General features: G+C 39.3%; 1 protein-coding gene across 4 annotated transcripts in view; it reads left to right on the plus strand.

Moving 5' to 3' along the window:
* Positions 1-4,875: 4,875 nt before the first annotated feature.
* Positions 4,876-13,670, plus strand: part of CABCOCO1 (ciliary associated calcium binding coiled-coil 1) — a 52,280-nt gene continuing 43,485 nt past the window's right edge. For 2 of the 4 annotated variants that reach the window (XM_063339803.1, XM_063339806.1), the window contains exons 1-2: positions 4,876-4,903; positions 11,491-11,603. In XM_063339803.1, coding sequence (XP_063195873.1) covers positions 4,886-4,903; positions 11,491-11,603 — 131 coding nt within the window. In that variant the 5' untranslated portion in view covers positions 4,876-4,885. Of the gene's footprint in view, positions 4,904-10,329; positions 10,474-11,490; positions 11,604-13,670 lie in introns of those variants that run through there. The other 2 variants (XM_063339802.1, XM_063339804.1) reach the window with 1 other exon arrangement.

The raw sequence follows: 13,670 nt of genomic DNA on the forward strand, positions 1-13,670 counted from the left end.
TACAATATATTTTATTGTTTAATTTGGGTTATTCCTTCTGGTAATTTTCCTTACTACATTAATTGGCGTGCTCTGGACTTGTCCCCCTGAAGAATGTAGTTCTCAGTCAGTGAAATGCCGCTTTCCTATGTGCTCTCAATGAACCCAAAGACCTGCATTAAGCTTATGCGAAATTATTTGTTTGCTCATTGTCACCATTGTACTCATGGCTGTGTAAGACTTAGAAAGTCAATTCCTGTCCCGAGGGGTTTAGAGTCACTCAGTGGTCAGCACTGTTCTTTTTCTCTCTTGTCTTGAATTTGGGAATTCGTAGTGGATTGTTCTGGTCTGAATGCTGACTGTGAGGAATCCTTTAGATCTAGAGAGATTTGGAGTTTGTTTTAGCTGCCTTCTAAATTATCCACATTGCTTTATCTTAGGCATCAGGTATGCATAGTTTAGATTCTTGAACTAAAAAGTACTTAGAGGGGAGAAAATCCTAAGCTTTCTTACTTTATACTGATGGCATACTGCAATGTTACATCTATGTTTACATTACTTGTACAATGTAATACACAGGTAAGGGACTGTCTTGAACTACTGGGTTAAATAAATTCATATCTCTTCTTGAAGTTCTTGTTGGCAGGAAAAAGTACAGGTCCCCTGGAGATGGACTACATGTCCTTTTAAGTCTTTTGTATCTAATTTCCAGGATTTCTATGAACCTCAATTCAATTTCTTGGCACTAGATATAGCAGTCTTTTGGCTAAGATCAAGAATAGAACCAATCTAATATTTGCTTTTATTCTCCATTGAGCCACTTCTCTTTACAGGGACAGGATAATGGAATCATTGATAGAGTACATGTTTTACTTCTTTCATTCCTCTGTATGCGTATTGTTTTGAATAACTGAAAATTTATGATTTGCTAACTTTAACTTGTACTTTCTTATTGCTGGGCCAAGTACTAATAGTACGAGTCTCTCAAAGTCGCTATCAAATCACATGGAAATTTTGCCTACCTATTAATTAAGTAGACTGGGGGAGATTCTGAGCTAGATTTTATAGGAGAATGGTGAGCTCAAAGAAGCAGCATCTCTCCCTAAATAAATCGTGACTCTGTCCATCCTGCTGCTGATACGCTGAAGCAATTATCCTCCTGTACTCATATCTTACTTTAATTGGATATTGCCTGAGAAATGGCAGAATTAACTTTTTGTTTTAAAAACAAGTTTCTCTGACAACCTGGGATTTATGTATTTCTTTTTCTAGTACATAATCATGCCCTGAATTTTTCTCTGAAGATATATGATATGTAAAACAGAAGAACATTACCTAGAGGGAATACTGTTCCCTGGATAGAGTATCTGTGATGAATGTTATAAAGGAGCCAGGAGAGGATGATTAATTACTATGTTAATGCACCTACGTACAATAATGCATGACTCCTTAGTAAGAGCCATGTAGCACTAATGTAGTCTTGCTTTCACAAATTACCCATTTGTTACCAAGAGGGTCAAACCCAAATACCATGTGCAAGATCTCCATACGTGCCCGTGTTTTCTTGATCCTTGTCCCACAGGGCAAGAATATAAGCAATTTGTTGTCATGAGGGCTGGCAGCCAGGGGAGCTGTATGTCCATCTGATGTTTTTGTAACAAGCAAGGCTCCGCTAGGAATTTCCATCTGCTTTTCCTCCTGAATTTGCCTACGTGCAATTACTGTGCTTAGTGATGCTTAACTAAAGGTGAATGGAAACATGTTTGCAATTGAACGTTTTCGTAGGATCTCTTTCAATAGGAGGATGTGTGAATAGGCTTGGAGTTTACAAAAACTCTGCATTTTAATAGAAGGCTTCTTGAAAAATCATTTGTTTTCCTGAATTCATAAAATTCACCTACTGCTGAAATGCATAGACCTCTGCAAACAAGTAACAATATCAGACTAGATCACCTTGGTTATTAAAACTGAAGGACTTGGTGAAATATTTCGGAGCCCTCTTGTAGCTATTTTTGTTCCAATTGCAGGTGGCCTACACCAACACAGCCCCGTAAAGCTTCACGTGTGGCTGTGACCTTCTTTCCCCTTCTAACATGGACTTGGGTGATGCAGGCGAGTCTGCTCCCTCCACAAAAGATGTGATCTAGTGAGGAAGAGGACAGTATTTCTAGGAAGACAGTGGTGCAGTTCATTATGCAGCGAGCAGCTTGGAATTGCGATATTCATCATGCTTCTCTGCATCATTAGCAAAATGAAAATCTGAGGACCTGATGAAAACTGAGGAAAGCAACCAGTTCTTTGCCCAGCCCCTGCCAGAGCTGAGTGTAAGTGGGCCACGTGGTTATCTTTAACACGCTGGAGGTGGCCCCGGCACCATGAGCCAAAGAGCTTTCATCAAAGACGGAAAGAAGAAGAAAGCGTTCCCTCTGAGATACTCATGCACTGGGTGATAGTGGCCTTGGCAAAACAACCTCAGAAACCTGAACTCTGGTTGCTTCTCAGGTAAGTAGAAGAGCACTTGTTGTGTAACGCTGTGTAAGCCCAGAGTTTTTAATATGGTCTGTTTAAATTAAGCATGCTGAAACCATGGCATCTAACACAGTGGAGAAGAAGGAGCTCTATTGCAAGAGCTGTTCTTCTCCTCTGACCTGGACTGTTTGTGACCATAAGCATAGAAAATCTACCCTGGTTACCTGTAGTAGAAAAGGACTAGATCAGAGTTTTAATATCACTACGTCTGTGTTGCACTTTGTCCTGCTTTTGAAGGAAATTAAAAAGCTGCCTGAAATGCTCACACGTGCATAAAAACCTGGGTTTTGTAAACATGAAGCGTCCAGATGAAATTAGAAGAAATGGCTTAACGCTACTGTTGAATCTTTTTTTTGTGGGTATCTTTTTTACATCTAACCTTTGTGACACTGACTATCTAAAAATTTAAATTGAAAAGTTGGAAGTTTAGGAGCTCACTACTGGAAATGTGGGCTGAGCTTCAGTCAGTGCTCAGCTTCAGTCAGCCTGCTCAGTGCAGGTTTTGTGCAGGAAAGAATACAGTCCTTTAATATTGAGTAAGAGAAACAGAATTAGCTCCTTCTAAGGGCTTTGAGCTTCCATGTCTTTCACATTGAAAACATTCGTGGAAGTCGGTGGGCATTTTCAGTACCAGAGGAATGCAGGGTTAAGTCGAAAATCTACCTGTTAAGGACTAGGTATCATCAGAATGAAAGTATACTATGTTATATTGCATCCAAATATCACATTTAATTTCCTAGTTTTTACACCTTACTGCGTGTGGTGCTTGCAGCTCTGAATAATGTTCTTATTTGGTTAGATTTATATACACAGTAAAAGGGGAAGTAACTGCAGCTGTACTGCTGTCAGCTACAGAGCACAGCACAAATTGTAGGAATTCACAGTGTGGGCTCTACACAGAGCTAAGCAATTCTTTAAAATACGATGAATAATTCTACAAAACACTGCAGGATCCAGCTCTCTGAACCTCATTCAAACAGATTTCTGACTCCTTTTGTAAGCGCGATTGGTGTACGTGTGCCAGCGAGGGTCAGGGTGTTTGAGCAGGAAGAGGAGTTATGTACGTGTTGAATCTCAAACTATAAATCAGAATCTTAGTGGGTAATGGGCAGGTTCTTGTCTCTTGTGACCCAGCTAAGACACAGGTACTGTATTTAGTGGTTTGCACATTTTAAAAAACTGATGATGACAACCTTCAGAAAGTGGAAAACTGCTCAGAAACAGTAGCAGACCTTGAAACAGCTGCAGGAATCCCAGGAGGTCCTTGCTTTATGTGGGGCACTGCAAAGAAATTGTTTTGTCATACCAGCTCCCTCAGCACATCAATATACTTTGCAAAATAATTTAGCTTTTTCTTTGTTCTCATTACTGTTCACCCACCAAATGCTTGCATTTTACTTGTTCTTGCAGGTAAGTGCTATAGTGCTATTACTCTGAGTCGTTGCTGCTGCTATGAGTCTGCATGCAACACAAACCTGACAGAAAACGTTTCAGCATAACTTAGTTTATTAGTCGTCCAAGTTAAAAAAAATAAGACAAAAAAAAAGAGTAGGACAAAGAGGAGAAACAAGAAATACTGATGTATGTCATAATGAAAATGGAGTTCGGTCTCAAAGTCTTCTTCCGCTTGCTATAGTTTGTAAATTATTCCTAAATTGTACATAAAATATGAACATTTCAGTTAGCTCAAGTAACTCTGTATCCCTTCATGGGTCCCAACAGACCTGCTGATTTACACCTGCTGACATCTGAGCTGTAGTAATTGGTGTTGATGTTCTTGAACTGTATTTAGGTTTAGGTATTTAGTTCGAACGTGGTTTTCAAGAAGCTGAAAATGTTGGGGTGTTGTTAGGGTAGCTGCAGGGATAACTGCATGATGCTATCCTTGTTATTCAAACAAGGCTTACTGGCAATATTTGAATTAGGAAAACGGTAAGATTTAAATTAAAACGGGCATGGAAACATTGCTTCCTGGTGCGTGATGTTCCTATGCCGTTGCCTTGTGAAGTCTCTCCACACAGGCCTTTCGATCGCTGGCTTGCAGATGTGGGCAGAAGGCCGATGTGGGCATCGCCCCCGAGGCGGCGCAGCCCTTGATGTGCCACAGTGCCCCATGCCTCTTCTGCCGCCTTCTCACAGGCTCCATGCCGCCATGTCCTTACGTTCCTGTGCCGCCCTTACAAACACCACCCGTGCCCTTCGCTGTGTGCACTGCGCCGGTGTGACAGTGACTGGCCGGACACGCTGCTAGGCACGCTGGCGCCCTTGGGCTAACGCTTCCCTCAGGCAGCCAAGATGGCGCCCGGCCGGGCTGAGGGCTCCCCTCCGCGCCCCGCCCCCGTTCCCTGGGCGACGGCGACGCCGAGCCGCGGGCAACATGGCGGCGCCGGGGCAGGTACTCCCCTCCGCCGGGCCTGCGCTGGCCTCCTGGTCCCTTCACCGGCCTCGGCTCATCCCGCGGGACTGGGGGGCGGTCTGAGGGGCTGCGGCCGGGGCAGGGCTGGGGCCGCTCCCAGCGCCCCCTCCTTTATTTCTGTAATTTACTTTAAATGTCTTTGTTAAGCTTCAGAGAAGGTAAAAATGTGTTAAAAATGCAGCGTTGGGCGTACGTACCTGTGTAACATTCGTCCCCGAGAGAGTTGAAGGGAGAGTTTCTGTTTTTTAAGCGTATGGGTGTTTCCTGTCTCATTGGCGGTGGGGGGATCTCCACGTTTGCGAGCGCTGAGGGGATGGGTGCAGTTTCCCCTCGGAGAGCGCTGAGGGGGGAAACTCACACCTCCCACCCAGCAGCATCACGCCTGTATTTCTCACCTTTCCTTGCTTTAGGTAGCTAGAGGATTTCACAAATCCACAGCATTCTCCTTAATATTTGCTTTTTTTCCTTGTCTTTAGCCTCCTCTATTTGTTTTTTTTTTCTTGTTTTCTTTTTTTTGCATTGCAACCTTTGACTTGATTGACAGAGGCATGATTTTTGACAGGCAGGCAACTCATCTCGTGCTGCACGTCAAGAGGCGTAGAAGAATACAAGTTATTCCTCCCAAGAACGTATGAGATCTTGCTCAGAATTTCTCCCTCAAGCCTGTCTATATAGTCGTAGCTCCTATGAGATAATTTTCTTCCAGTTGAAGTGTGTTGTTGTTTTCTTAGATGTCCTAGAAGTTACCATGACTGTGGTGGAAGTGATTAACTGCCTTCAGCCAGAGTAATAGTTGCATCTGTTGGCATTAACCTACCCTAGTGATATTCGGTACAAAAGCTTAACGTTTAGGTTTCCTTAAATAAATCCTCTTCCCTGTGAAATGTATTATTATGTATTCTAAATGCTTTATGAAAAAATATATTTGTCTTTCATGGTATTCTCTGTTAGTGTTCTCTGTAAATATTTTGGCAGTTGGAGCGGCGTAACACTGGGGTAATGCAGTCAGCTAGATCATAGTGAGAGGATACAAGGTGTACTGGATGGGAAACGACAGGCTGTCAAAAATAGATTGTACATCCAGTTGAAATGTACCACTGAAATTTTCGTCATTTTTACTTCGTGGCTTTATAAAAGGAATCTTTGGAGAAATTCATCGAATGGGTTTTTTCCATGTATTTTCTGTTCCTTGTGTATTGAACTTTGTTCTACGCATGAGAACTTACCTTTGCAATACTTTCTACTATCCTTTATTATGTTGTGGGTTTTTTTGTGAACTCTGTGGAATTGTGCATTTTTATAAATTAAATTAGATAGTCTCCAGTTTTGGCTGAAGGTAGCTTTGCATGGTCTATATGTAAGCTGTAGGGAACACTGTATTCTGCCGCTCTTTTTGTTATATTGTTTCTTAGATCTTGAGACAGTTCCTTCTGATTTAAATTGAATATTTTTATAATTGTTCAGACTTGTAATTACTTTCAACAGAAAGCATATTAGAAAAATCTGAATCCTCATTTTAGCAAGTCTTGTCGCTGCTTTATTTTTAACAACATTTTTCCCAATAAGTAGTCTGCAGCTGTGAAAACATCAGTAAAGTTTAATGTCATAATTCATTTAGTCATCCATAGATCTTGAGGTTTGGACCGTATAAAATTTTTTTAAACATATGTTGTTATTAAAAAGCCACTATCAGCATGTGTTGTTTATAATGGTCCTCTGAAAGCTTTCCTTCCATATAGGTTTTATCTTTTACATTTGATAATCTGCATATTTCTCTTTTGAATGTAGCTGAAATTAGCGTTACTATTTTATTTCCTTATTTGTTTGACAACAAAAGAAAGATTATGACTAAAAATAGCAACTATTGATTTTAACTTCCCACTGTGGGAGCGGACAAGTGGGGCTTTTTTAAAACAAGCAATAACAGTGAATGCATTTCTGTGGCTGCCTTAACTATTTATGTAGACAGCTTCAAGATTTTCTGCTTCTGGTGAAGTATTTGACAGCTTGATAACAAAATGCTTATAATAATACAAATAACAGCCTGTGTTGCTGGTGTGGTTTTTCTTTTTTTTATTTCATTCCCATTTTGATTAAAGTTGTAAGTGATACGCAACACTTTGAGGGTACATCTGTACTGCTGTCAGCAGTATCGTTCAGACAGAGGTAGCTGAGCTAGCTTTAAATCAACTAGCTCAGGTACTGGAAACTGTCAAGCTGTGGCAGCAGAGTTTGGTCCAGACTAATTTCCCTGATGGAGTGAGGACAGGAGGATGTTGGGTTCCTTACAATTCAGGTATCTGCTATAATTTAAGAGAGCTGATAAGCTATTCCTTTGTGAGTATATTGTTGAAAGTCGTTGTTTTGCAAAGCATGGTGGTGTTTTGTCAAACGAATGCAAATAAGTACCATTTTCAGCCACTGCAGAGGGCTCATCCCAAAGGACTAGCTTATTTTCCTCCAGGAACACTGGTGCTCATTTCCAGTGTTGTGTTTCAAGGTTTTGCACTCTGGAAAGGCCCTCACCAAAGCTGCAGATGGGGAGGCATTTTGTCTAGCCAGAGATGACTCACCTGGGGTTTGGGTTTTTGAGAGAGTGTTCTTCCCCACCCCCCCCAAACATAAAGGTTTTTTGTAATTTGCTATTTATTACTCTTCTCCTAATGTTTTCTGCTTCATGGTGGTTTTGTTAACATTGGCCGAGAGATTCAAGGAAGGCCTTATTCTTTTGTTTTAGAATATCTGATTTGGTATTTTGATTTGATGCTGTTGACAAGGGGTGCCCAAAGTGTTTGGAGTAATTTATTGAACAGCGAGAAGCATATTATACATTCAGTACAGCTAAAAATTCTTTGAAGGAAAATAAAGCCGCAACAAATAATTCTCTAATACTAGTCTGTATTTCAATAGGTTAAGTCTGCTGCTGGGAGTATTGGTAGGACTGGTTTGTTTTTTTTTTTCCCCAACACATGAGGATAGCATTACCAGAATTAACTCACCTTGGATTACCTCAGTCAGTCACTACAGTTAACGGTAAAATGAATGGTAAATTCTTTGACATCAGTCAACACATATATAAAATAACTTCATTTTGAAGTGGTGGTTAAAGACAGCAATCAAAAGGCAAAAGAGTATTCAATCAAAAAAAATATAACCTTTTAGCCATTTGTGTGTGTGTAGGTTCTGCCCAAACAGAAACTTTCCACAAATATGAGATTGTTCAGATGATTCATGGACTTTCCCTACTTTTTTAAATTACAGAAACATTGATAATTTTAAAAATTAATTTCTAAGTTATGTTCTTTCTTTCCTGGGGCTCCTCATCAATTGTTTGGAACAGTATTTCTTATTATCTGATACCTGTGCTTGTTGTAGTGGGCAGCGGGGCCACAAATCCGTCCTTACCGTGAGCAGTAACAGAGAGTAACACCCCCACGGGTGAGGGGTGTTGCTGCTGGGAATATCGTTACAGACGCTGGGTGATGAAATGGTGAAATGGGAAGCGTTCACTTTGCCGTGTAAACTGTCAGATTCTGATGTGCAGATTACAGAGCCTTATCTGCAATATTGAGTTACAACAGCTTGAATATCTCTTAAGTTTAAACTGCAGACCTTAGTTGGTTAAAGAATATATTTCTAATGCTAGAGGACCTTTAAATGTGTTGAAAGAGATTATAGGTGACTGAGTGCAAGGCACCTGGAGTTATTTTTAAATAAATTTTTGTAATCTTATATAGTTTATATATTGCTATGATAAAACACTACATACTAAGACTTCAGCAAATTTTCCCAGAGGTCCTTCTTGCTGTTTGCAATTCAGAGAATGAGATGAGCCTTAGCATCAGCATGTTAAGTGTGCTGGGCCTGACAATGCCATGTGGGTTAGAAAGTTTCATGCTGTAGTAAGCCAGGTACGTATTGGAGACACGAGAATACTCCTTTTTGGACAAGCATTTTCTGACATGATGGATGTTGCCTGATATCTTTCAAGAAGCAGTGAGGAATTAGTCTGAGTGAGATTCTTGGGAGTTCAGGTAAAAAGTTGCTTTCCAGAAGGTTCAACTTTTTGCCTACTAACCTGTTCCTTACAGTACGAGATGTAAGCAGTGGGAGGAAAAAAAAAAGACTTTTGATGCATCTCTATTTACAGGACTACTGCTGTGATCTTGAATGGTGGAGGAGTGTTGTGCAGGTAGTTGAGAATGTTATGGGAGGGTCTTTGTTCTTACTCACACCTGGCCTGTAACTACAGAGGATAAGCCAGAAGATAGCTTGGTGAGAACAAAACTACTATGCCTTGAACTTTCTTATGCTTTTCTTTCTGATACAGTGCTAAATTCCTCATGGTGTACTGATAAAGTCCATCTGGGGTAATACCTGTAAAACATTAACATTTTGCCTTATAAAGAAGTATGGTCAGTAAGGTGTTGACTGAGTGACTAGTAATATGCCATTTCTATAACGGTGCAAAAATACATAGTAAAGTATGCTACGTATTGGCCATTCTGAGAGAAAGAGATGAACTGGTATCAATTCAGTTCCCAAAACCTCAATATCAGTTATTCTTTTAATTCATCTCTCACTACTTCTAAAGAATATCTTGTTCAACAAGTTCCTAACACCACCAGTCACTTCAGGAAAGCATTCATATTTTTCCTACTTATTCAAAAGAATCTTTCAATGGTTGTGTAATATTAGCATGTGGAGCTATTCTTTTTTTTTTTTTTTCCCTAGCTAGGGCATGCAGCTTCAATTACATCAACATTACTGACTGCAGGAGTACTTCTTTTTATACTGCATGAATTATTGCTAATAAAAGCAAAAGCAAACTAATGTCATGCTCCTAACTACATGAAGGAAGCCTTCATTTACTTCATTCCTGTTGTTCTGCTGAGACATTGTGTCTGAGACTAACTTCTTTACAGTTGGGAACAATAATTTTTTGTGTTAAAGTACATGTGAAAGTACTTTAGTACTTAATTAGAGGAAAAAAACTAGTCTGTCCACTAAATGTTCTTTGTTGCCCTCAGTCTTGTTTCGTCAGTCTTGAATGTTGTCATTCAGCTGGTCCTGGATTTTTAAGTATATCTTGCAGTTTGGCAGCAGCAGGGGGAGTAGTGTAGCTTTATTTGGGGGCTTTCCTTGACCATTTCTAGAATTAGTTAATTATTAGCCCAGAACAATGCTGTTCAGGCTCAAAAATCAGCTCATGTTAGGAAATCTTCCACTTCTCTCTCTCTAGGTGAGCTAGAAACATTATTCTGCAAGCTTTGCCTTGCTGCGCTGCTGTGAAGCCCAAGTCCCACAGATGTGGAAGTGTGCCTGCTGCTAGTAAATTATGATCAGATTTTCTCAGACTTTTTTGTGTCCTGGTGCAGAAAGAGGTTAGGCCTATTAGACTGACAGTCATGAGGGACTGGAAGGGATCTCTGGGACGTGAAGTGGTTCCGCTGCCTGCACAGAGCTGGGCCAGCACTGAATGCAGACCAGGGCTTTGTCCAGTTTAGTCCTGAAAACCTGCAAGGATGGAGATCCTTGCACCTTTCTGGGTAACCTATTCTAATGCTTTAATTATGTTCATAATGAAATATTTTTCCTTATGCTGTCCCATGCTAATGTATTGTATGTCTCTCCCAACTGAAATTATTCTATTCTATTCTATTACCATTGTCCTTTGTTTGCCTGCCATGCACCTCTGTAAGCAGTCTGGCTCATCTCACATTTTATAATGTGCTTTGACACCTCCCTTTGTCACCTACATGTTCTATTGTAAAGCAGGGGTTTTGTCCACTATTTTATTTGTATCATAGATTTCTTACTGAAGTCTGTGGTTGAATGTTTTTGGTTGGTGATACACACGAAATAAAATAGCATCAAATGTTCCTGTTTTTTGTAAGAACGTTGCATTATTGGTTCATGCTCAGTTTGTTATCCGCTATACCACGTGCATCCTTGTGTTTCCTATAAGGAACTGCCTTCTGTATTACAAATGTACAGACCTTTCCTGAAACAGTAGTGTCAGGTCATTATATGAGTATTATTGTGTTGCAGCAAATATCTTAAGACTTTTTTTTTTTTTTTGGTTAGAGAAGGAGTCAGTGTAGACAATAAATTTGAAAATGCAATCAAGTACAGGGTGGAGAGCAAATAGCACGGTAACGTGTATGTGTACTCATCATAAGCAGAAACTGAAATTTAATTACTGTGCAGTCTAGTATCATGTTGGTCAAATCTAGATTCATGGAATCTTTTTCACCTTTATATTTCTGTTGTTTTTACTTGCAAGTTAATTTAATCTTGTGCTGCACATAATATGTCACTATGTTCCCACATGAATTTAAGATAAAAATATTATTTTCCGTGTATCTGCCCAGCTTTTCTCTAGTGAAAATGTGTTAGAGTATTGTGTGGCTGCCATGTAATTATAGCTGTGTTACATTTTTGGCATTTGTTGAATTAATCCCTTGCATACTTCCTCAAAATAATACTGTTATTTAGATAAGTTACTGACATAATAAAATAAATCTTTTAAAATTCTATTCCTATATACGTGTGTGTGTGTGTAGGAAGAAGACCGAGATCAGGATGCCATAGGTGGAAAAAAGATTATTAATCGGACATTTCTTTCTCTTTCCCAAATTACTGCTTTGTCAGAACAAAATGTGGAAGGAGTTCAAAAGTAAGTGGCAATGATAAAAGTGCTAGAACCAATACAATAATGAAATAGAAATTATAGACTTGTTTGTTAGATTTCTTTTGTGATGGTTACATCATTAGTCTTAGTCGTGCAGTTAAATGATTGCTATTTAATGCGAATCATGAAAGACAGGGAGAAATACTGTTGATCTCAGATCCAATTTGTTTTACTGTATTTCCTGTGTCTCGTGATTATTCTTTGTTTGTTTTCTTCCTACTGATATTTCACATTGATATGGTTTCTGAGTTTACAATAGTATTAAATATGCTGTAAATTAAATACCAAGATGTAAATAAGAACAGCCAATACTGAGCTTTTTTTTATAAGTCTCACTTGGTAGCTTTTCTGCTAAAACATTTAAGATTCTGTACTGTAACATGAGTTATTGAAAAATCAGAAAGGTTTTAAAAGTTCAGAAAGAGATGGAAATCATAAGAAGGTATTAGTAGGTAGCCATTATGGTGCACTGGGGAAATAGGAGGCAGCCAAAGACTTCTGATGTAAGCCCATCTTGTCTTTCCTGTAGCAACACTCTCCCTTGTTATTAGCGCTTAATAGCAGCTAAATTTAGGAGGCCAGGAGTTCAACTTGAGACTCTAGACTTACATTTTAAGGATGGGATTTTTCAGAAGTGCCCAAATTATTTAGGAGCACGTGTCCACTAGCAAATTCTTAGTGAATTGAAAATCAAAAGGCTGGTCCACTGGATGAGTTTTGGGGGAGGGGGGAAATAAAAAATCCAACCTTGTCCCTCTGAAAAGATAAACCATTAATTAGAGATTAAAATATTATTCGTGAAATACATTCTGTTCCTCTGTTTTGTCACTGTACTGAGGAAATAAAAGTTCTTTCAGGTTTGTTTTTTATTTAAAGAAAACTGGAAAGAAGATTTGTTCCCATCAAATAATAAAAAATAAAATTTCCTTCTTTTACTGTTTTCGCTTGTACAATAGGCCTCTTATTTTAGAGGAGGCTGAAGCCTATAACTTGCTGGAGACTAAAATGTGCTTAACGATGCAATTTATTGTGAAACTTTCTCATTAAGATTTGAAAAAGAAGCATTGGAAAATACTATGTTTCTTCTTAGTCTCAGCTGATCACATGCCTATTTTTATATATATACACACACTGTACTAGTGGAACATAAAGTATATATTGCATCTGACTGAAAAGAGGATAGTTACAGAGTATTTTATGCTCTCTAAGCGGTTTAGCAGCAGCATTAAAATTTTGTTAGTTTACCACAGTGTCTGTACACAAGAGCAGTTTGAAGGCCACGGCTAAGGTTAGAAGATCAGAATAGATCTGATTCATTATGAGAATTTTGATGTCCTGCGTTCCCATCTATCATGGAGTTTTATACTGCTGCCCATCGCCGTAGGACTTGAGCACCTTCCGTGAAGGGAGAAATAGCGATCAGGGTAACTAGGAAATCTAAATGCCCCATCATTTGCCAATCATTTATAGATGCTGTTGTCAGTGACATGCCTTACAGAACATTGAAAAGATGAGTACTGGCATTGTTAGCAGCATCAGAGAAAAATCTAAATCCCTGAGAAGCTCTGATTATGAAAACACAGAGTTGGCAGGAGCTTCAGAAAGAGAGGATATGGACTGTTTCAAACCTTGGAAAGTTAAGCTGGCCACATTCCACTTCTATTTCAGTACACAGTTAAGTGTTTTTAACCAACTTGCATGTGTTCAGCCGTACAAATTTGTCATGCAGAACAAAGGAATACATGTTTTAAACAAAACTGATTGGATTATATGGTTTACTTTGTTAGCTATTGAGGATTTAATTAAAAAAAGAAACTCATCTTATTTGACAGTGTATCTCTACTGTCTTGGTGAAAACCCTGAAAAACTAATGGTTGCCTATCAGTAGGTCTGAGATTAATGCCCTCCTTAGGAAAAAAGAGAAGCAGGGGGCGGGGGGCAAAGGCTTTGCTCTTTTACAGGGGACTAGAAACTGTGATCACAACTGGCACCTGTATCGTCAGGTATAGTTAAGAAGCCAAGGATTGCTTTAATGTAAAACTTAACTACCTG

This window comes from Chroicocephalus ridibundus, chromosome 6, assembly GCF_963924245.1.
Source record: "Chroicocephalus ridibundus chromosome 6, bChrRid1.1, whole genome shotgun sequence".
NCBI lineage: Eukaryota > Metazoa > Chordata > Aves > Charadriiformes > Laridae > Chroicocephalus > Chroicocephalus ridibundus.